The 23,874-nt window shown below is 41.3% G+C and overlaps 1 protein-coding gene across 4 annotated transcripts in view; it reads right to left on the bottom strand.

The window, feature by feature from the left end:
• The window catches only part of LOC137524808 (aldehyde oxidase 1-like), a 279,754-nt gene that overhangs the window by 149,327 nt on the left and 106,553 nt on the right, over nucleotides 1–23,874 (bottom strand). For all 4 annotated transcript variants that reach the window (XM_068245130.1, XM_068245132.1, XM_068245133.1 and 1 more), the window contains 5 exons: nucleotides 22,402–22,543; nucleotides 21,282–21,374; nucleotides 18,173–18,324; nucleotides 5,782–5,875; nucleotides 172–275 (listed from right to left, as the gene is read on the bottom strand). In XM_068245130.1, coding sequence (XP_068101231.1) covers nucleotides 172–275; nucleotides 5,782–5,875; nucleotides 18,173–18,324; nucleotides 21,282–21,374; nucleotides 22,402–22,543 — 585 coding nt within the window. The remainder of the gene's footprint in view (nucleotides 1–171; nucleotides 276–5,781; nucleotides 5,876–18,172; nucleotides 18,325–21,281; nucleotides 21,375–22,401; nucleotides 22,544–23,874) is intronic.

The following is a 23,874-nucleotide window of genomic DNA, read 5'->3' as shown; positions in this document are numbered from 1 at the left end:
GAGTTATAGTCACAGCTGGAGTTTCCTAACCAGACCAGATCCTTTGGGCAACATTGCAGGGCTGACATTGTACAGACACATTGCTAGCCTGTAGGCTAGCAACGCGTTTGTTTTCTATGCAGGGCTAGATGGTCAGTTGTTTGGAGTTGACAAGTGTGTGACATGACTGACCTTTTCAGAATAAGGGATAAAAACAGATGTCATGATTTCCTCTGGCTGTAGTTCGGAGGCACCTGAGAAGAAGGACTCATCCAAAGGAATTGTTCTTGATTTACCTTAATGTGGTTATGGAGGTGGGAAAAAAAATCACATGAAAGTCAAACATTAGAAGAAAGAAGACTGCTCAAGTTGTAAAAATGTAATACTTTATTTTTAAAAAAACATTGCTTAGAAATAATTGGTTGCGTTATTTACACTTCATCTAATATCTAGAAGAGCAATTTTAAAAGTCCATCAGAAATACAATAAAGTTTGTATAACACTGTGAACATTGTCGTTCTCAGCATTGGACATATTTGGTACATGAAACTCTTTATTTGTGTTTATGTCAGTACTAAAAAAAGAGGATTACAAGGACAATCATTTTAATTAATGTCTCACTTTATAAAGGCATTCAGGGTCATGGCGCCCGCTAATGCTATACATTGGGCACCCATACTTCTGCTGTGGTGTCCAAAAAACACTATTTTGTATTGGCACCTATGGCAGCGCCCGTTTAGTCCACTTGCTGCATGCGCCCTTTTTTCCTGCCCCGTTATGTGGTGGGTTTTCTGTACATGGGTGTGCAGTTTCCCATGATTGACAGACACTGAAGTCCAAATTTGCAGGGATCATGAAGCGCTAGCAGAATATTTCCAGCAAAAAAAGATACAGAAAAAGAACCATCAACACAAGCATAAATGTAGCATTCAGAAACCCGAAGGAAAATCTTCTGCAATACAAAGAGTCAAGTAGCTACTACAAATTCTATGTAAATAATCAAGCAACTACAGCCTATTAAACATGGTCAATTGGAAGTTAATAATTCTAACTTGCATGCACATATAATGCAAATTACATCAAATGCATTTCCTGCTGAATGTGACTGGCCCCATTTTAAGCTGCATAAAATTAGCATTAAATTTGCATGCAAGTCAGGATAATTTGCATCTCATTGACTATATATTTTGTTCAATTTAGGACATGGTTGAAGATATCATCACAAAGCCTCTGCTTGAAATACGACACCTGGAACCGTTAAAGAAGTTCTTATTATCAGTTTAAGCAATTTGCTGTTGCGAAGGAGTGATAAAATATGCAAGAGCTTTCATGCCTAGACTGCATGTGTGCTAGTGGCCACATGGTGGCACTGCAAATTTTGTCAATCTATGTGTTGCTCTATAGCAGTTTGTAACCCCAGTGTGCTGACTTGAGTGTTCCCTGCGCAGTCACCATAAACCCCACAAACATCATGTTGATAATGGTAAAGGAAAGATTGCATGATACATGCTTTTAGCTGAAGTGCATGTATATTTGCTACTAGTGCCTTTGAGAATTTTTCCTCTAATGCTGCAGATAAAAACTCAAATATCAGAGAACATTCATATGACTATGAAAGTAAACCCTATAAAGCAGAGTTCCCCAACCCTGTCCTCAAGGTCCACCAACAGAACGGGCCCATTCACACTAGAGCGTTTTGCCAGCGATTTCAGCAAAACGCTCAAGATTTTAGCGCGATTAACGCTTCTAAAAGCGATCGCTGGGAAATCGCCTGAAAATGGTGCAGGCTACACATTTGTGTTTGGCGATTTGCGTTAATCGCCGGCGATTAACGCAAATCGCCCGAGTGAGAACGGGCCCATAGGGTATTATTGCACTAGCTCTTTAAAAAGCGATCTAGGATCCAGCCGACGAGTCCTCCATCTGCTTCTGTATCTTCAATACCGGCGCGCCCTGATCCCGGTCTTGTTACTTCCTTCCAGACCAGGAAGTAACAAGACCGGGATCAGCGCGCGCCGGTATTGAAGATACAGAAGCAGATGGAGGACTCGTAGGCTGGATCCCGGATCGGTAATAACGCCTTCCGCTGCGCTCTGCACTAATAGTTTTTCTCTGACTTCCAGCCATCAGCCAAGCAGGCTGAACTTGGCTCTCTCCCTGACATCCATTGAGATCATGGCCACGGTATCCTGGCATATCTGCACTCTGCACTGCAGCCGCATCTGACCAGCGGCTCTCATTTCCAGGGCCACGCTTCGGAGGGGGATGAATGGCGGCACATGCTGCCTCAGCTGAGACCCACCAGCACCCAGCTTCTGCAACGTCTGCAGCAAGCTGCTCTGGCTTTGACCTGGACATCACCCCCTTGCCTCCTTTAGCCTCTACTGCTGGTGCTTTGGATGGGCACTGATCCCACAGCCCACTCCACTGACCCTCTCCCACAGACCAATAGACATCTGCTCCTTAAAATTGTAAGACCTGTTACCTCCTTAACCCATTCCCAATGTCTGCACGTTGTTGTATCTGCTTGTAATTTTGTTGCTGATTTTAATTGGTGTAGATATATTAATGTAGCTGTGATTAGTGGTGCTGATTAATGGAGGTAATTAATGTGGTTAATGGAGCTGGTGGGGGGTTTCAGGGGGTTAGTGTAGCTAATGGGACAGAGGGGGTTACTGTAGGGTAGTTAGTGAGGCAGCAAGGTTTTAGTGTAGCTTAGATAGAGCTTGGGGAGGGGGGGGGGGGGGGATCCACAAGACGCTCCTGCACCATGGACGCACCTAGGTTTAGTGTATTTTTTCCCCCTGATTTTTATTCTCTAAACCTAAGTGCGTCTTATATTCCGGAGTGTCTTATATTCCGAAAAATATGGTAGTTTCTCAGCAGACCTGATTGTGAATTTCCACAAAACATACACTGTTGGTGGCCCTTAAGGACAGCGTTGGTGAACACTGCCCTAAAGGAGATACATTTAAACTGATCTTTTAGGCTTGGAACCCACTAGGAATTGCTGCAGCGCTTTAACCTCTAGGTGACCGCGTCACATCAATGGGCGGGACCGTGGCGCCAGCATGAGTTCGCGCACGCCGATGCACGTGCATCTCCGCTTGGATGACGGAGCTCAGCTCCGCCATCAGTCTCCCAGCGACAATCGCCACTAGGAGACTGTTAGACGCCGTCTATTTACTGTGTACAGCACTGCAATCTACGGCAGCGCTGTACTGGTGACAGCCGTGTCACTCGCCTGTTCCCTGGGGAGGCAAAACAGTGATCCTCTGTCATAGGCTGAAGCCTATGACAGCCGATCATGCTGATTGGCTGTGGGGGTAGGGAGGGTTTAAAAAAAAAATAGCTAAAATTATTTTTTTAAAAAAGGAACACATATTTGTAAAACAAAAATAAACATGCTGGCAGGAATCATAGCCCACCAACAGAGCTCATAGCCCACCAACAGAGAGCTCTGTTGGTGGGCAGAAAAGGAGGGGGGGAATCACTTGTGTGCTGAGTTGTGCGGCCCTGCAGCTTGGCCTTAAAGCTGCAGTGGCCTAATTTATAAAAAATGGCCTGGTCTTTAGGGGGGTTTAAGCCTGCGGTCCTCAAGTGGTTAAAATTGCTGCAGCGATGTGTGCAGTGATTCCTAGTACGATTGCACTCGCAATTACCCATTGCTAGAAGTGCTGTATGGTAAACTGTACAGCGCTTGCGATTAGCAATTCACACTTTAAAAAAAAAAAACTTTATTAGGGCTGGTGCACACCAAAGCGATTCTTCGTTTTTTTCACAAACGGGGGCTGCAGCATTTTTTAAATTTCTGAGGCGTTTCTGCCTCAATGTTAAAAAAGTATAGGAAAGTGGAAAACTGCTCTGAAAATCTCTAGATCAGAGCGGTTTTCCAGGCATTTTTGTTACAGAAGCTGTTCAGTAACAGCTTTATTGTAACAATATATGAAATCTGCTACACGAAAACGCTCCAAAAAACGCTAGACATGTTTAGAAAACCTCTCTAAACATGTCTAGAATCGTCTGAAAATCTGCTTCAAAAACCTCTAGCGTTTTGTGGATCTGCTAGAGGTTTTTGGTGTGCACTGGCCCTTATACTTACCAAGTGTTCAACTTCCATCCGTAGCCCCGCAACCTAAAGGAAGAGGTCATAGGTGCTTCTCTATGACCACCAATCAAAGAATCTTCCTTTAGAGGGCGGGGCGAAAGATAGAAGCAGGAAATCCAGACACCGGGTGAGCATTATAAAGTTTTATTTAAAGCGCAATCGATCCATCTACCAAAGTGTTGCAAAATCCCTTTGAGAAGCGATTTGCAGCGTTCAAAATGCTACATGTCCTGCAATTGCGATTACCCTTAAAGTGGCCACTAACTGTCCAATTTCTAGCAAAAAATCGTTCGAGCGATCAGAAATTCTGATTGGATTGGTTGTACATAATCTCTGTTGATGGGCACAATTGATTACAAACGATTATAAAAATAGTCGTCCGATTGGATTTTTTTTCGAATCAAAATTTGGATTTTCTTGTTGGTTGTGATAGATAGGAAGCAAAGATTGGTTCGTTGATAGTGTAGTGAACGATTTTTCTTCCGATCAGAATATTCTGATCGCTCGAATGATTTTTCACTAGAAATTGGATCGTTAGTGGCCACCTTTAATCTCAATCACACTACTGGGTTCCCCTCCACCCATTTTCATTGGTAAACTGTTGTTGGCAATCACCAGCGATTGTCAGCGATCCCAAAATGCTGCCAAATCGCCCTAGTAGGTTCCAGACCTTAATACCTTCTGAGTAGTAGTCCAGAAGGCATGTGTACAATGCATCAGATTTTCTGTCTCCAGTAACTGCATGCTTGCTGCAGATATAAAAATCGCAACATGGAAAAAAAGATAAACTTAACTGCTAGACAAGAAAAAAATACATATATCCAGGCACATCGCCTATCGTTAGGACATTAAATAAGTTATTAAGGAAAGGGAGGTGCTGAAGGGGGTGTGGCTAGAAAACAGCAAAAATCTATTAACCCTTCGCACTCTCGCATGCAAATGTTCAAACAAATGCATTCTCAGATTCACTCATCCAGGCACAACTGTTATCCCTACAGCTAAGTTAAAAGCCTGGGTTTTAGTTCACAGAAGAATGCATTCTTATGCTTAGTCACCTATACTGCGCAGAAGTACCCAGGTAAACATAGGTGTCCTAACTCTGGCCCTGTAACAGAGGACGTCAGGATGTGTGCTCCTAATCCATTGATAGGTTTGATGCAATGAATGTGTTTGCACGTCTGCACTATGCATGTTACAGGGCCAGAGTTAGGACACCTATGTTTAACTTAGCTATAGGGATAACAGTTGTGCCTGGATGAGTGAATCTGTGAATGCATTTGTTTGAACATTTGCATGCGAGAGTGCGAAGGGTTAATACATTTTAACTGCTAGACAACTGATATTGTTTAAAATAAAGTATAATTGACAGGCTCAGTGTTCTTCTCAGTTTAAGTATCCTGTTAGAATGTATTAAAGATCTGTTAGCCAAGTAATGCCACCTTAGTTCATGGTTTAGAATGCTTTTTGAATGTAGGGATGATCATCACAAATGCAACGCAGATGCAAATAATTCTGAGCTGAATCAGTATTATTCAAATTTATGTCTCTTGAGAATTGGATGAATCAAAGCTGAGGTGGAATTTGATTAGTCACGTTTCAAGTTCCATCAATTTGCACACAAAATTTACATAAATCTGCATCAACTAGGAATTATTTAAAACGTATTGACTAATATATCCCTGGATGAAAGTTACCTTTGCGTGCCAAGTACAGAGTAGCGCCCCCTGCAGCTAGCACTGGGTTAAGGTCACTTGCTGCACCTTTGCTGATGACGTGTCCACCAAGAGACTGAAAGAAAACAAAGTTAAAAGGGAAATGCTGGTTGGATGGAAATTATTGCTCACATATCTGGTCACCTAGAGGTTTTATTAATTTTACAATATTGATTTAAAGTAAATGGGAAGTGAATAAAAAAAAAATCAGATACTCACCTATGAACAAGGACGGCTCTGAATCCTAGAGCCTTCCCTGTGCTCTCTTGGTCCCCTCGTTCCAGCGTATTGCAATGAACAACAGGAATGTGCAGGCCAGAGGCGGGACAAGGTCCTCCAGCACCCAAGGCTGAGACACCAAAGTGCGCCCCTCCATCCCTCCCACTCCAGCCATCACACACTGATTGCCATTAGACTAAGAGGCGCCCCAGGGACCCCCCAACATCTTCAACACCTTAATTTCTAGTTACCTGGCTTGTAGTCACCAGGGATGCTCATCCAGATTCCGGATATCCGGGTAACCTGGATATTCCAACTTTTTTATGCTATCCGATTCGGATTTGTATTCCGGATTTTTTTTTAAATCCAGATAGCTATCTGTGGATATTTGGACGCATAGCACGGATATTCGTGGATATTGCAGATATCCGGATCCGAAACCGATTACAAAAATCTCCAGAATCCAGGGCAAGGGTTTGAAGGATGAAAAGCTAAGTGGCCTTGCAACCATTCCTGCTAACCTAAAGCTTACTTGTGTCTTACAACACATTAAATTATTATCTATAATCTCCGCGCAAAGAGCTGAAAAGTCCCGAGAGCTGCCCAGAAGTTAAAAGTCCTTCAGATTGACTTCATAATAATATTTGTCCAAAACTTCAGCGCTACAAGGTCTCTAATTCAGGAATCCGCCACCAACACCCCTCACAGTGCAGGCTTACCAGCTTCCTGTAAGACCCAGATTATAAGGTCTAAGCGTATATGTGGTCAGCAACCCCACCGATCTGTGATTTCCACGTTCTGCGATCCCAAAATATTCCTCCTCTGAAGATGTTCTCCGCATATGAGGGTATAATATCAAAGAGTAGAAAAATCTAAGTGCTCTCCGTTTTCATTTAAGACAAGCACTTTATTTCATAAAATTGTAAACAGATACTCACATAAGGGCCCTTATTACAGGGACCCTCAGTAGACAAAGCGTTTAAAACAAATAGTTTTGCAGGGTGCCAGTCTCCCCTCTGCCATCCGTTCCGCCCGACCTAGGTTTCGCTCACGCGTCCTCAGGGGCTTCTTAACGGATTGGCAACCCGGGTGGGTGTTAAATACCCTCTCACCTACATCTTAAACGCCGCCAGCGCATCAAGCCGCGCGTTCGCATCAGCGTGACGTAGCTTCCGCTACATCACTTCCGAAATTCCGCCGCGTGGAACGCACGGAAGGTAAAGTATATCGCTATTCCCCCTCAGTCATTCGGGGATAAGCTTGAAACGCAAGGAAGGTGTACATTGAATCTCCTTCCCCATCTAAAGCAAGACCATTTCAGGCCCGCTCCAGAAGGCTCCTTATATTAGGATGTGCAGAGGTTAAAGTGGCACCCCGTTTCAACAAGTTTTCACAGTATAACATATTCACATTAATCTATGCAGTTACCACTTACAGTAATAAAAATACACTGAAAATGATACACATATAAACAAAAATAAAATGAAATAAAATCAATGATATAAAATAAAATAAAATAAAATGAAAACACTAAAAACAATAAAACACCTCAGATTTAGGCAAATTGAGGGAAACTCCACCTCATTCCAGTAAGTCGAAATCCCATATTAAACACTATATAAATACAGTCCATGATCAATTAAAGTGATTAAAATGATAACACAGACCCCTCTCTAAGGTAATCAACCACTACTATTAAACTCAATAAAATAATCTACATAATTCCATTACTCATCTGTTATAAAGCAATTTAAATCTAACTCAATAATTAAACCCTTAGGGTCCATACAGTCTAACAAATAAATCCATTTGGTTTCTGCCTTAGAAATCTCTCTTATCCTATGTGTACCCCTCCAGTTACCCAAATTCCTCTCTATCCCACAGAACCTCAAACCTGAGGGATCCTGTTGATGACAGATTCTAAAGTGTTCAGATACCGAGTGTTCTTTAAAACCACTTTTTATATTGTTTATGTGTTCCCCAATTCTCTCTTTGAGGGGTCTCTTGGTTCTTCCTACATAATACTTTCCACAGGGACAGGTAAGCAGATAAACCAAATATTTTGTCTCACAAGTTATAAACTGTTTTATCTCATATTCCTCACTGGAGAAAGTTTGTTGTACTCTAGGGGTGAGAATGCACGTCCTACAAGGTAGGCACTTTCTGCATTTGTAGAAACCTACCTCCCCAAAGGAGCTCACTCCCTTATATCTAGGTTCCTCTATAGCACTTGAAGTTAGGATATCTTTCAAATTTGGAGCTTTTCTGTAGATCATTTCTGGGCGTTCCGGTAATATTCCACTCAACACTGGGTCCTCTTTCAAAAGGGCCCAGTGTTTGTTAAACATCTTTCCCAATTTCTTATATTGCTGACTAAATCCTGTTATAAATGGACATATTAGTTCTTTCTTTTCTTTAGTGTTTTCTCCCAGAATGGTCTCTCTCTCTATTATTGCTACCTCATTGCGGAGGATTTCTAATCTACTTCTATCATAACCTTTCTTTTCAAATTTTTTTCTCAATATATCAGTTTCTGCATAAAAATCAGTAATTTCACCACAATTCCTCCTAAGACGCATAAATTGCCCTTTCGGGATACCTCGCAACCAGTTGGGATGATGACAACTAGTCACGGGGATGAAACTATTCCTATCTGTAGGTTTTGTATACGTACTAGTTTTGATTATCTCGTTCGAGTTGCTTATAACTAGATCCAGAAAGTGAACTTCATCTCTATTGTATTCACAAGTAAATATCAAATTTGGGGTTGTGGCATTTAGGGTCTCAATAAAATTCTTTAAGGAAAATTCATCCCCTCTCCACATAAACATGATATCATCTATGAATCTTTTCCAAATAATCAAATTCTGATCTATATGTCTATATATGTGTTCTTCCTCCCACAGAGCCATATACAAGTTTGCCATACTGGGTGCAAATTTTGCCCCCATGGCCACTCCCACTTTTTGTAGATAGAAGTTACCCCCAAACCAGAAGTAATTATGATCTAATGCAAATCTAGTACAGTTAATTACAAACTGGATCTGTTTCTCTTCTAATTCTCCTTTTTTATGCATAAAATATTCAATTGCTTTAAGACCCGCAGAATGTGGTATCACTGTATATAAAGATGTTATATCAGCAGTCACTAGAAAAGGGGGTTCATCAAAATTTAAATCTTTGATAATATTAATAACATGTTTTGAGTCCCTCAAATAAGAGTCTGTGGTAGTTACTAATGGCTGTAAGAATTTATCTATGTATTCACCTAATCTATAGGTGACTGAACCTATCCCACTGACAATGGGTCTCCCTGGGGGGTTAGTAGTGCTCTTATGCACCTTTGGCAAATAATAAATTACTGGAGTCCTAATAGTCGAGGGTTTAAGATATTTAATCTCTTTCTCATCCAAAATCCCCTCTCTATTACCCCAGTCCATCAAAATTTCTAGTTCTTTCTTATATTTTGCCCCCGGATCTCCCCTTAATCTCTCATACGTATTCTCATCCTCAAGTAGGCGCAGCATTTCTCGATTGTAATCTTTCTTATCTAAAATCACTATCCCACCCCCCTTATCTGCTGCTTTTATTACCACTTCATTACTTTCCTTAAACTCTTTGATGCCTTTCTTTATCCACATATCATTATATGACCTTGGAATAGTCAGTTCTCTCAAGTCTTTAATCACCATCTTTTTGAATGCTTCAATTTGATGGTTACTATTCTGTGGGGGCTTAAAAATAGATTTATTCTTCAAACCACTGTGAACAAAACTTCTTTCCAAACTACTGTCCACTGTATTATCAGTGGGACCCGTTTTGGTCGCAAAAAATTTCTTTATACTTAATTTTCGTATGAACTTATGTATATCAATGAAAGTTCCGAATTTGTCCAATTTCTTAGGTGGAGCAAATTTCAAACCTTGATCTAGCAAGGATATCTGATTCGGATTTAACGTTATGGAGCTCAAATTATATATTCCTTCCCCTTCTACTCTTTCCATTTTTTTGAGGCGTTGTTGATATCTTCTTCCTCCTCTGTTTCCTCGTCTAGTTCTGGTTTTCTCTTTCTCTCTCTTGTCCCTACACGGGGATCTATAAAAGGGTGTGCATCACAAGGAGTATTTGGGCATTCTGACTCTGATTCTGTCCAGTCCTTACTCAGAACCTCGAATCTATTATGGATAGGTATCTGATTGGGGTTATGTACAACCCTCGGTCTCCACCCCCTCTGTGGTCTTTTCTTTATTTCCTTTCCTTTTCCGTACTTTTTCTCCTCATACCTCCCTCCATATGCCCCATATTTCTGTCTGGGTCTATAATCACTGGGGGGATTTAAATGTTGGTTTCTAGCCGGTATCCTATTATATGGAGATTGGGCAGGATAATATCCCATTGGTTTTTCTATATAATGATATCTAGGATTATTTCTCCATTGGGGTTGGTTCACCCATTTTTTATTTTCTTTCCTTTCCCATCTCGGTTTCTGTTCAGGTATTTTATTAATTTTAGGTCTGACCACTATTGGGGTTTGTGTTCCCCCTTCAGCCCCCTCCTCTCTCAGTTGGGTATCTTTCACTTTATCTATGGGGGTTATCTTCTTCTGCCATTTAAATACTTCTCCCGCTTTATAGTCATTGAAATCTCTAGTAAACTTCTTTTGTTTTTTGTTTTTTAAATCCTCATCCGTTTTTTTCAGATATCCTTGTAAATCTTTGGATAATTGCTTATATTCAAATAAGCATTTATAAGGTTCCAACTTAATCTTAATATTTTCTATTTCTTTATCCAGATTCTGCAATTTCACTTTTTTCCCTTTTACTAGTAGCCCCAATAACTCTTTCCCACATTTGTTAAAAAATATGTACCAGTCCTCATCTGAAACATCAGTTCTCTCACTTTCATTGGGACTGAAATCCCATCTGCATCTACGTGGGACATAGCCTGCCTCACGATATCTTTCAAGGGAGGCTATGTCCCACCATACCGCCAGTTTCTTTTCACAGACATGACTTAGTGTTTTAAACTGGCTTTCCAAATTCTCTTCAAACACCTCACTATGAGTTTCTCCAAATGCCTCACCAATCTCAATATTACGTCTAGACATATAATCAAATACATCCAACATGGTTTCTGAGGTTAAAGTATCAATTAAAAATAGAAAATAGAAAACACTTTGCTGCAGAAATTTCTGAAAACAGTAACACAAAAAATTATCTATAATCTCCGCGCAAAGAGCTGAAAAGTCCCGAGAGCTGCCCAGAAGTTAAAAGTCCTTCAGATTGACTTCATAATAATATTTGTCCAAAACTTCAGCGCTACAAGGTCTCTAATTCAGGAATCCGCCACCAACACCCCTCACAGTGCAGGCTTACCAGCTTCCTGTAAGACCCAGATTATAAGGTCTAAGCGTATATGTGGTCAGCAACCCCACCGATCTGTGATTTCCACGTTCTGCGATCCCAAAATATTCCTCCTCTGAAGATGTTCTCCGCATATGAGGGTATAATATCAAAGAGTAGAAAAATCTAAGTGCTCTCCGTTTTCATTTAAGACAAGCACTTTATTTCATAAAATTGTAAACAGATACTCACATAAGGGCCCTTATTACAGGGACCCTCAGTAGACAAAGCGTTTAAAACAAATAGTTTTGCAGGGTGCCAGTCTCCCCTCTGCCATCCGTTCCGCCCGACCTAGGTTTCGCTCACGCGTCCTCAGGGGCTTCTTAACGGATTGGCAACCCGGGTGGGTGTTAAATACCCTCTCACCTACATCTTAAACGCCGCCAGCGCATCAAGCCGCGCGTTCGCATCAGCGTGACGTAGCTTCCGCTACGTCACTTCCGAAATTCCGCCGCGTGGAACGCACGGAAGGTAAAGTATATCGCTATTCCCCCTCAGTCATTCGGGGATAAGCTTGAAACGCAAGGAAGGTGTACATTGAATCTCCTTCCCCATCTAAAGCAAGACCATTTCAGGCCCGCTCCAGAAGGCTCCTTATATTAGGATGTGCAGAGGTTAAAGTGGCACCCCGTTTCAACAAGTTTTCACAGTATAACATATTCACATTAATCTATGCAGTTACCACTTACAGTAATAAAAATACACTGAAAATGATACACATATAAACAAAAATAAAATGAAATAAAATCAATGATATAAAATAAAATAAAATAAAATGAAAACACTAAAAACAATAAAACACCTCAGATTTAGGCAAATTGAGGGAAACTCCACCTCATTCCAGTAAGTCGAAATCCCATATTAAACACTATATAAATACAGTCCATGATCAATTAAAGTGATTAAAATGATAACACAGACCCCTCTCTAAGGTAATCAACCACTACTATTAAACTCAATAAAATAATCTACATAATTCCATTACTCATCTGTTATAAAGCAATTTAAATCTAACTCAATAATTAAACCCTTAGGGTCCATACAGTCTAACAAATAAATCCATTTGGTTTCTGCCTTAGAAATCTCTCTTATCCTATGTGTACCCCTCCAGTTACCCAAATTCCTCTCTATCCCACAGAACCTCAAACCTGAGGGATCCTGTTGATGACAGATTCTAAAGTGTTCAGATACCGAGTGTTCTTTAAAACCACTTTTTATATTGTTTATGTGTTCCCCAATTCTCTCTTTGAGGGGTCTCTTGGTTCTTCCTACATAATACTTTCCACAGGGACAGGTAAGCAGATAAACCAAATATTTTGTCTCACAAGTTATAAACTGTTTTATCTCATATTCCTCACTGGAGAAAGTTTGTTGTACTCTAGGGGTGAGAATGCACGTCCTACAAGGTAGGCACTTTCTGCATTTGTAGAAACCTACCTCCCCAAAGGAGCTCACTCCCTTATATCTAGGTTCCTCTATAGCACTTGAAGTTAGGATATCTTTCAAATTTGGAGCTTTTCTGTAGATCATTTCTGGGCGTTCCGGTAATATTCCACTCAACACTGGGTCCTCTTTCAAAAGGGCCCAGTGTTTGTTAAACATCTTTCCCAATTTCTTATATTGCTGACTAAATCCTGTTATAAATGGACATATTAGTTCTTTCTTTTCTTTAGTGTTTTCTCCCAGAATGGTCTCTCTCTCTATTATTGCTACCTCATTGCGGAGGATTTCTAATCTACTTCTATCATAACCTTTCTTTTCAAATTTTTTTCTCAATATATCAGTTTCTGCATAAAAATCAGTAATTTCACCACAATTCCTCCTAAGACGCATAAATTGCCCTTTCGGGATACCTCGCAACCAGTTGGGATGATGACAACTAGTCACGGGGATGAAACTATTCCTATCTGTAGGTTTTGTATACGTACTAGTTTTGATTATCTCGTTCGAGTTGCTTATAACTAGATCCAGAAAGTGAACTTCATCTCTATTGTATTCACAAGTAAATATCAAATTTGGGGTTGTGGCATTTAAGGTCTCAATAAAATTCTTTAAGGAAAATTCATCCCCTCTCCACATAAACATGATATCATCTATGAATCTTTTCCAAATAATCAAATTCTGATCTATATGTCTATATATGTGTTCTTCCTCCCACAGAGCCATATACAAGTTTGCCATACTGGGTGCAAATTTTGCCCCCATGGCCACTCCCACTTTTTGTAGATAGAAGTTACCCCCAAACCAGAAGTAATTATGATCTAATGCAAATCTAGTACAGTTAATTACAAACTGGATCTGTTTCTCTTCTAATTCTCCTTTTTTATGCATAAAATATTCAATTGCTTTAAGACCCGCAGAATGTGGTATCACTGTATATAAAGATGTTATATCAGCAGTCACTAGAAAAGGGGGTTCATCAAAATTTAAATCTTTGATAATATTAATAACATGTTTTGAGTCCCTCAAATAAGAGTCTGTGGTAGTTACTAATGGCTGTAAGAATTTATCTATGTATTCACCTAATCTATAGGTGACTGAACCTATCCCACTGACAATGGGTCTCCCTGGGGGGTTAGTAGTGCTCTTATGCACCTTTGGCAAATAATAAATTACTGGAGTCCTAATAGTCGAGGGTTTAAGATATTTAATCTCTTTCTCATCCAAAATCCCCTCTCTATTACCCCAGTCCATCAAAATTTCTAGTTCTTTCTTATATTTTGCCCCCGGATCTCCCCTTAATCTCTCATACGTATTCTCATCCTCAAGTAGGCGCAGCATTTCTCGATTGTAATCTTTCTTATCTAAAATCACTATCCCACCCCCCTTATCTGCTGCTTTTATTACCACTTCATTACTTTCCTTAAACTCTTTGATGCCTTTCTTTATCCACATATCATTATATGACCTTGGAATAGTCAGTTCTCTCAAGTCTTTAATCACCATCTTTTTGAATGCTTCAATTTGATGGTTACTATTCTGTGGGGGCTTAAAAATAGATTTATTCTTCAAACCACTGTGAACAAAACTTCTTTCCAAACTACTGTCCACTGTATTATCAGTGGGACCCGTTTTGGTCGCAAAAAATTTCTTTATACTTAATTTTCGTATGAACTTATGTATATCAATGAAAGTTCCGAATTTGTCCAATTTCTTAGGTGGAGCAAATTTCAAACCTTGATCTAGCAAGGATATCTGATTCGGATTTAACGTTATGGAGCTCAAATTATATATTCCTTCCCCTTCTACTCTTTCCATTTTTTTGAGGCGTTGTTGATATCTTCTTCCTCCTCTGTTTCCTCGTCTAGTTCTGGTTTTCTCTTTCTCTCTCTTGTCCCTACACGGGGATCTATAAAAGGGTGTGCATCACAAGGAGTATTTGGGCATTCTGACTCTGATTCTGTCCAGTCCTTACTCAGAACCTCGAATCTATTATGGATAGGTATCTGATTGGGGTTATGTACAACCCTCGGTCTCCACCCCCTCTGTGGTCTTTTCTTTATTTCCTTTCCTTTTCCGTACTTTTTCTCCTCATACCTCCCTCCATAATGCCCCATATTTCTGTCTGGGTCTATAATCACTGGGGGGATTTAAATGTTGGTTTCTAGCCGGTATCCTATTATATGGAGATTGGGCAGGATAATATCCCATTGGTTTTTCTATATAATGATATCTAGGATTATTTCTCCATTGGGGTTGGTTCACCCATTTTTTATTTTCTTTCCTTTCCCATCTCGGTTTCTGTTCAGGTATTTTATTAATTTTAGGTCTGACCACTATTGGGGTTTGTGTTCCCCCTTCAGCCCCCTCCTCTCTCAGTTGGGTATCTTTCACTTTATCTATGGGGGTTATCTTCTTCTGCCATTTAAATACTTCTCCCGCTTTATAGTCATTGAAATCTCTAGTAAACTTCTTTTGTTTTTTGTTTTTTAAATCCTCATCCGTTTTTTTCAGATATCCTTGTAAATCTTTGGATAATTGCTTATATTCAAATAAGCATTTATAAGGTTCCAACTTAATCTTAATATTTTCTATTTCTTTATCCAGATTCTGCAATTTCACTTTTTTCCCTTTTACTAGTAGCCCCAATAACTCTTTCCCACATTTGTTAAAAAATATGTACCAGTCCTCATCTGAAACATCAGTTCTCTCACTTTCATTGGGACTGAAATCCCATCTGCATCTACGTGGGACATAGCCTGCCTCACGATATCTTTCAAGGGAGGCTATGTCCCACCATACCGCCAGTTTCTTTTCACAGACATGACTTAGTGTTTTAAACTGGCTTTCCAAATTCTCTTCAAACACCTCACTATGAGTTTCTCCAAATGCCTCACCAATCTCAATATTACGTCTAGACATATAATCAAATACATCCAACATGGTTTCTGAGGTTAAAGTATCAATTAAAAATAGAAAATAGAAAACACTTTGCTGCAGAAATTTCTGAAAACAGTAACACAAAAAATTATCTATAATCTCCGCGCAAAGAGCTGAAAAGTCCCGAGAGCTGCCCAGAAGTTAAAAGTCCTTCAGATTGACTTCATAATAATATTTGTCCAAAACTTCAGCGCTACAAGGTCTCTAATTCAGGAATCCGCCACCAACACCCCTCACAGTGCAGGCTTACCAGCTTCCTGTAAGACCCAGATTATAAGGTCTAAGCGTATATGTGGTCAGCAACCCCACCGATCTGTGATTTCCACGTTCTGCGATCCCAAAATATTCCTCCTCTGAAGATGTTCTCCGCATATGAGGGTATAATATCAAAGAGTAGAAAAATCTAAGTGCTCTCCGTTTTCATTTAAGACAAGCACTTTATTTCATAAAATTGTAAACAGATACTCACATAAGGGCCCTTATTACAGGGACCCTCAGTAGACAAAGCGTTTAAAACAAATAGTTTTGCAGGGTGCCAGTCTCCCCTCTGCCATCCGTTCCGCCCGACCTAGGTTTCGCTCACGCGTCCTCAGGGGCTTCTTAACGGATTGGCAACCCGGGTGGGTGTTAAATACCCTCTCACCTACATCTTAAACGCCGCCAGCGCATCAAGCCGCGCGTTCGCATCAGCGTGACGTAGCTTCCGCTACGTCACTTCCGAAATTCCGCCGCGTGGAACGCACGGAAGGTAAAGTATATCGCTATTCCCCCTCAGTCATTCGGGGATAAGCTTGAAACGCAAGGAAGGTGTACATTGAATCTCCTTCCCCATCTAAAGCAAGACCATTTCAGGCCCGCTCCAGAAGGCTCCTTATATTAGGATGTGCAGAGGTTAAAGTGGCACCCCGTTTCAACAAGTTTTCACAGTATAACATATTCACATTAATCTATGCAGTTACCACTTACAGTAATAAAAATACACTGAAAATGATACACATATAAACAAAAATAAAATGAAATAAAATCAATGATATAAAATAAAATAAAATAAAATGAAAACACTAAAAACAATAAAACACCTCAGATTTAGGCAAATTGAGGGAAACTCCACCTCATTCCAGTAAGTCGAAATCGCACTGTAGCGTGGATCGGAGGGGTTGGCCGTAGAGCTGCGCAGCCGCACTCGCGGCCAGGCGGACTGCGCAGCCGCGGCCAATGGAAGCGGCCATATTGAGAGCGGCACGAGAGCCCGACCCGGCCTGGGGGGTCGGGGTCGGCGCGGGGGGCGATCTCAGGAAGGGGACCCGGCGGAACTGCACGGAGGGCGCGGACGGCGTCCTCCGTGCATTTAAACAGCTTACAGGTACTTTGCTTTTTTAGACATTTTGGCCTCGTAAGTCCTTTAAGGGGCTATTGTAGTGTAGCTTTTCATCCTTCCCACCCTTGCCCTGGAATCTTCCAGACTTAAAATTCAGCATGTAGTGTCGGTGGTATAGTGGTGAGCATAGCTGCCTTCCAAGCAGTTGACCTGAGTTTGATTCCTGGCCAAGACAGAGGAGGAGAGAGATTGAGAGATTTTTTTTTAGCTTCCAAAACAGTTTGGAAGCATTTTAAGGCCACTTCCGGTTTTCAATCCGGATATCCGAATCCGACTGGATATTGGGTTCGGATTTCCGATTCTACTCGGATACTCAAAAGTTCGGATTCGGATCTGGATATCTGGGTATCCGGATTCGAATCTATTCGGATTTTAAAAATTGGCATCCGAGCACCCCTGGCAGTCACTGTCATGTATCCCCTTTTCTTATTTCTCTCTGCTTCAAACACCATAGGGGAATGATAGCTGAGTGAGCTGTGCCCCCCTCCTACCCTGCGCCCTGAGGCTGGAGCCTCTCTCGCCTCTGCCTCCTCCCAGCCCTGGTGCAGGCACCCTTTGTGTCAGTTTGTGGGAAACGTGCCTAATGTTCACTTTAAGTATGTTGTGGCAGATTATTCGGGTTCAGTCTGGGATAAATGCAGCAGTATGTAGTATTGAGGCAGGGAACACACTGACATTCTGCATGATGACTCTGCACAATTTGTCAGTTTTCTCTATCAATTACATTAGCTGCTGTGAAAAAACGTGTGTGTTTTCCTGAATAGAAACACACTTGGTGTGCAGAAAAAGTATGCAGAAAAACGTGCGCAGAAAACTGAAAGACAAGTGTGTTTCCTGCCTGAACTGGTCCCAGTGGCTGTATAGACAATATAGTAGAATGACGGAATCTTCAGATATGATATGACAGCACTCAAAAGTGACAACCTTACCATAAACTTATGCTAAAATGAGAGAAAAAGGGGGTGGGGATATGGTTGCAAATTCTGATACATACAGCCATGTTTCTGATCTGCTCTCCAGCCAGTGTGCTCAGCTGCTGCAGTAAAGCATGAAAGATCTTTGTTTTTTCTTCTGGCAATTTGGAAACATTCTCAGCAAGGACGTGTTTCAGGTGTGCAAGACTGACTGCGGCTCCAACGGTTATTCCTGAATACAAAATGGACATCTGTTACAATTCTGTTCCATTATCTTCAGTTTTCAAAATGTTTAACATAATTTTTATTTAAAGAAAGAAAGGCATATCGAAAACAGCATGGAGCAGTTCAGAGAGAAGCCCTCACATAGGCTCATTAACTTCCAAAACATATCCATACTGGACACTAATCCATACTAATTTCATAATTACTGCTTAAAACAGGATGAGACATTCTGAACTCAGCTGGCTGACGATTAAGAATGCAGATTTGTCCATGCAAAAGCTTCAGCGTTTTTCCGCGGGCTCAAGTGTGACCCTAACCATAATAAAAATTAGTTTTGTAAAATGGTGTACAGTTGAAAATACACATCATCGGGGCCGGATTGTACTTTCCAGTGCCCTAGGCCTGCTGTCACCAATCGCCCCCACACCACCACCAAAAAAACATTCTGTCCAACACTCTGACTAGCGATCACTGGTTGGAATGGGCTCATTTTAGTTGTACTGCTCTGCCCTCATTCACCAAAGAATTCCTGTAATTTGCGCTCCAGCCCGAATGTGCACAGCAGCCGATAGTGTTCTGGGCATGCATACTTGAGAAATTACGCTGATGTATGACCGGTACTTGTCAAGAATGCATAACACTGTACAGGCCTCGATTGCTGTGCACATCTGGGCAGGAGCGAGAAATTACAGGGAGCGCAAGTGGCCAGAGCATGCGCTGCTTCTTTGTCCTCTGTGCGACTGGCTGCATTGGGAGCCACAAACAGGGGGCAGGGCAGTGCAATACAGAGAATCCCATCCAAAACAGAGAACAGGTAAGTAGCAAACATCCTGTCAAGACCCACTTTGGATGTTCTGTTGTAATTAGAGTGGACCTGAACTCAGAACTTCCTCTCTGCTTTAAAAGATATGCAACAACATAACCTTTAAAGAAAAACATTTATTTTTTACAGCTGATACAAATCCAATAAATCTGCAGTGTGCTTACTTCCTGCTTTCATGGAAGCAGACATATTGTTAACATCCTGTGCTTTCAAATGAGCTTAGATGTTGTGGCAGTCAGGTGACAGTGTAGAGATCAAATTACAACTTGTGATTAGACAGATGAGGGGGAGTTAGACAGGCTCTCTAAATACATACCGGGTGCATTTCTCTATGTTTTCCTTCTGTCCTGTGCAAGAGTTCAGGTCCACTTTAAAGCATCTGAATGAAATTTATTTATATTTGCTGAAAAATCTATGTATCTCTTTTGAATGTTGAATGTACATATGGTGGTGTGCTCTAATATACTGACAGTATACAGGAACAAAGTCTGAAGAAGGCTTATTAGCAGGAAGCTTACTCTTTTTCTTTTAAACCAATAAATGGTATGATCCTGATTCAAAACTCTCTGCTTTCACTGATGGCTAAGATAGTACAATGCAGAGCTCACTGATGTCTGTGAATCCCTGCATAAAACTCATCAGAACTTAGTTCTATCTGCTTTGTAATGTAAATCCCTGGTATTACTCAAATCGACTTGTATGTCCATCATACAGATGAATGGATCATCAGGTAACAGCAGATGCTGATTGTCATAACACATCAGGAAGTGAGAGAGAGCTAGATGCAGGGATTGGGGAACTCTGGAATTCATCTATTAGAGCAGAGCAGGGCGCTGGCTGCCTGTGCTGTGAGACCAGAAGAGATGATTTACTTTGACAAATGACCTCTTCTCTCTTCAAGTCCTGCCGCCCATCTGATCTTATCTGATTTTATTGCCCTAGGCCATGGCCTTTGTGGCCTTGCCAGAAATTCGGCCCTGCACATCATCATTCTTCTGCTATCAAGTAGTGAGCGGCGCTGGAGACAGCCCGGCGGCACATGATCCTCGCATCGAGCCCAGAAGGTGTGTTTGTACTACGACAACTTCCCACCACTGCCATAAATCTTTGCAATAAAGGAGGAGCATGGAGGGGGGGGGGGGGCTGTGGAGAGGGAGGGAGTGGTCAGGCTCCCCTCCTTGTGGCTGAGCCACTGTGTGCCTACTGCTGCCCCCTCATTCACTGCGCCTTGAGTGGACACCCGCCTTGCTTGCCACTAGCAATGGGACTGTGCAACCCTCTTCCTGCCTAATATTATTAAACATTTATAACGTACCAACTGATTTTTCTACAGCCCTTTCTAATGTACATTTAACTGTTTACATTACTCACTGTCCCTCAAAGGAGCTTATAATCTAACATGTACATACCATAGTCTATAACTTTGTATTTTTTGTTTGGATGGGTTTTAAAAACAACCAGCATGCCTGCCTTTACAACACAGGTGTCGAACTCCAGTCCTTGTGGGCCATATCCATGCCAGTGCTTAGGATGGACTGAGAGATGAAGAAATGTGTTCTACTTGATAAACCACACCTTTCCTGCTTAAGTCCCATCAATTAAATTTGAGCTGTGCCAAAAATGTGTGAGGACCTCAGCCCTTGATGACTGGATTGCGACATCTGTATTCTAAAGGCAGGCATGCTTTAGAATGTAGAAGATAGACAGCCAAAAGAAAACATAAGAACCCCTGGAAAACAAACTTTATTCAGACAGCTGTCTGGCTAGATCCCGGGCCTCTAAGGCCACAAGGCAAGAGTACTATAACCTCTTTATCCAGCATGCCTAACCCTGCTCCAAACAATTCATACCTCTCACAAAGCTCAATAATAAAAAAAAATCTAATGAAAAGTAGGTTTTGACCATCAGAATGCAATTTAAGGAAGAGGAGATAGAATAGGTTGGGCTAAACTTGTCCTTCCCTTCAGTGGAAACCATGAGGATAGACCAGTCTGTATGACCTCATCTGAAAGGGAGAAGAAGTGTGATAGGCTGAATGTTCCTTCCAGTGAAAGAGGTCACACTGCTAACAATTGGCTTTTTAGATGTACTCAATTGGCCAGGGCTGTCCCCCCCACCAAAATGGAGAAAAAGGACCTTACCTTTGTTATCAGAAGAGACAGCATACAAATCACTGATTCTTACTGGCGAGATCATAACTGGATGAAAAACACCTCCGAACTTCATCTGAATACCTGAAAAGAATGATTGGGATGCAATGAGGATATGTACCAACAATTGTATATTTATCATTATTTGAAAAGAACTAACAGCCAGTTATTTAAACATCATTGTCCAGATTTCTCTTCATAACTGTATAGAGCAACATTTTATTCTTTGGACGATTAAAGTGACATTTTCATATTTGCTGTATTCATTTGTATCTTCTGTGTAGCAGTAAGCAAGATGCAAATAATTCTGAGATGATGCAGAATCATACCATTTTTTCTACAAAAATACACAGCTTGAAAATGGACCAATCAAGAAAAGCTGAGGTGAAATTTGATTATTTCAATTTTCAGCTGCATACATTTTAATTAAAAAAAAAAAGTTAATTCTGCATCAGCCAGAAATTATTTGCAGCCCATTGACTATCCATATAAAACAACTAGGGCCTGATTCACGTAAACCCGGTAAAACTGCCGGGGAGTAGCAAGTAATGCGCTATTACCACAACCTGCGTTACCTGGGTAAAGCACACGTTGGTATGGTAATGCACAGCGTAACTCATTACCATAGCAATGCATGTGTTACCCAGGTAAAGCAGTTTCGATAATAACATAGTGTTCAATACTCCTCTGGCATTTTACATATTAGCTCCGATCCTGCAAGCCAGTCACAGGCTGCTACACTCCTTTCTGATCTTCTCGACACTCCGAGGCACAGTAACAGGTGGGACTGGAGACACAGCAAGTTGACTCGCATATAAGCATAGGGGGTGACTTTTCAGTACATTTTTTGTGCTGAAAAATTAGGCTTATACGCGAGTATATAAGTTATTCTTCAATTGTACTGCAACGTTTTAGAAAAAGTCGCATTGCACATTAATGGTGTGGTTCAGCCATACAGTGAGATATACAGCACAGTGCTGTGAAAGTATGACTCTCTGCCATACACGTGTTATGTGGCCATCGGTGAGTTGGGTGCAGGGCGAGCTGCGGAGTTAACAGACATCCAAATAAGTACAAAATTCTACAGGTTAACAGATTCTGTTTGTCTCACCCACTGTAGTGTTTCCAACTACAAGAGGAGCTTTGGGAAACTTCATCTTCAGCTCCAGGAGTTCCTCAAGTGTGGCCGGTGAATACCATGTAATTCTCTCCCCATGAAACATGATCATTTTCTTTGGATTGTTTAACATCAACTACAGGGGGGAAAAGCATTGATTATGCAAGCAGCATCTACTATCACTTGAAGACAGCTTTGCAAACTCAGTCATGTAGGTCATAAAAATGCAAACAAATTGTGTGTAATACACATTTTATACATTGCAAATTCCATCAAAAACATCAATTTAAATGGTGATGATGATGGGTGGCTGGAGGTGATTCTCTAACTCACTAATGAGGACTGGGAGAATGTGTGAGACCTTGCCTGTTCAGGTCTCAGTGACAGCCAATGACAAGCTGACCCAAATATTCCTCATTCACCAAATCGATTTAACTCCTAAAAGGTTAGTTAGAATGGAGATCCTCAGTAGATTGCTGTCCTAAATGACAGCTCTTTGCTGCTGATTTCCAGATGGTGTGGGCATGTCCTCGGATAAACACATTTTGGCAAAAAGTGCTTATAATTTTCTCTGAGATTATTGTCATTCAGATATCTCCCTCAGCTCGAATAGCTCTTCTCAGTATTTTGGATGAAGAGCTATGGTCCAAACCACACAGGGCGCCTGTACACAAAGCATTCTTGCCAATAAAAATGTAGTACTGAATTGGATGGTCCCTAAATGCCCCAATACTAAGAAATGGAAGAGTCTCACGAATGCTAACTTGTTCTGACCAAGTTCAATGAAGGTCTCCCTGAACGCCGTCCCAGCAGACTTTTGTGATTGTCATGGACGTCATTACCACTTACAGCAGGAAGTAACTGTAGCCACAGTGGGGGGGCGGGGCAGCCGCCGTGTGTTCCACGCCATTCGTGACTCCTGTCACCCCGTCACTAGTCAGTCTTGCCATCAGTCAGTCGGTCCTGTCATCATTCGGTCCTGTCACTTCAGTCAGACCAGCCAGTCATCCTGTAATCAGCCTGCCCTGTGCTATTAATCCAGTTGGCCCTCAGTCAGTCTTGTCATGCTAATCATAATCCTGTTCTGTCTTTTCAGTTTGCTCTTCTTCCCTTAGTACAGGGTTCACCCCTCCTGTTCTTCTCATCACTGGTGGGGCAGCCATGGGGGTTGTGACCTGGTGGGCACCAAGCAGCAAAGTAGTCCGTTGCCCACTAGGGGTGACGGCTCATCATCCCCTGCAGGGTGCGCTGGTGAAAACCATGCCCTCTTAGATTCCACGCCCATCACTGGTGCTGAGATCAACAGGACCATGACAGCATCACTTATAAAAACAGAGGTTGTATTGTGAAATGTCTTACAATTTGGAGTGTGTGGATGGTAAGTCCTCTTACTGTTGAAGCTTAACAATATTAAAGTTGTGAGGATAAGGTGCCTATTTATCCTTACTTCATCATTTAATTATATGG

Source organism: Hyperolius riggenbachi, chromosome 7, assembly GCF_040937935.1.
Source record: "Hyperolius riggenbachi isolate aHypRig1 chromosome 7, aHypRig1.pri, whole genome shotgun sequence".
In the NCBI taxonomy this organism is placed as follows: Eukaryota; Metazoa; Chordata; class Amphibia; order Anura; family Hyperoliidae; genus Hyperolius; species Hyperolius riggenbachi.
The sequence above is the reverse complement of the archived record's forward strand: the minus strand, read 5'-3'. Positions and strand labels throughout refer to the sequence as shown.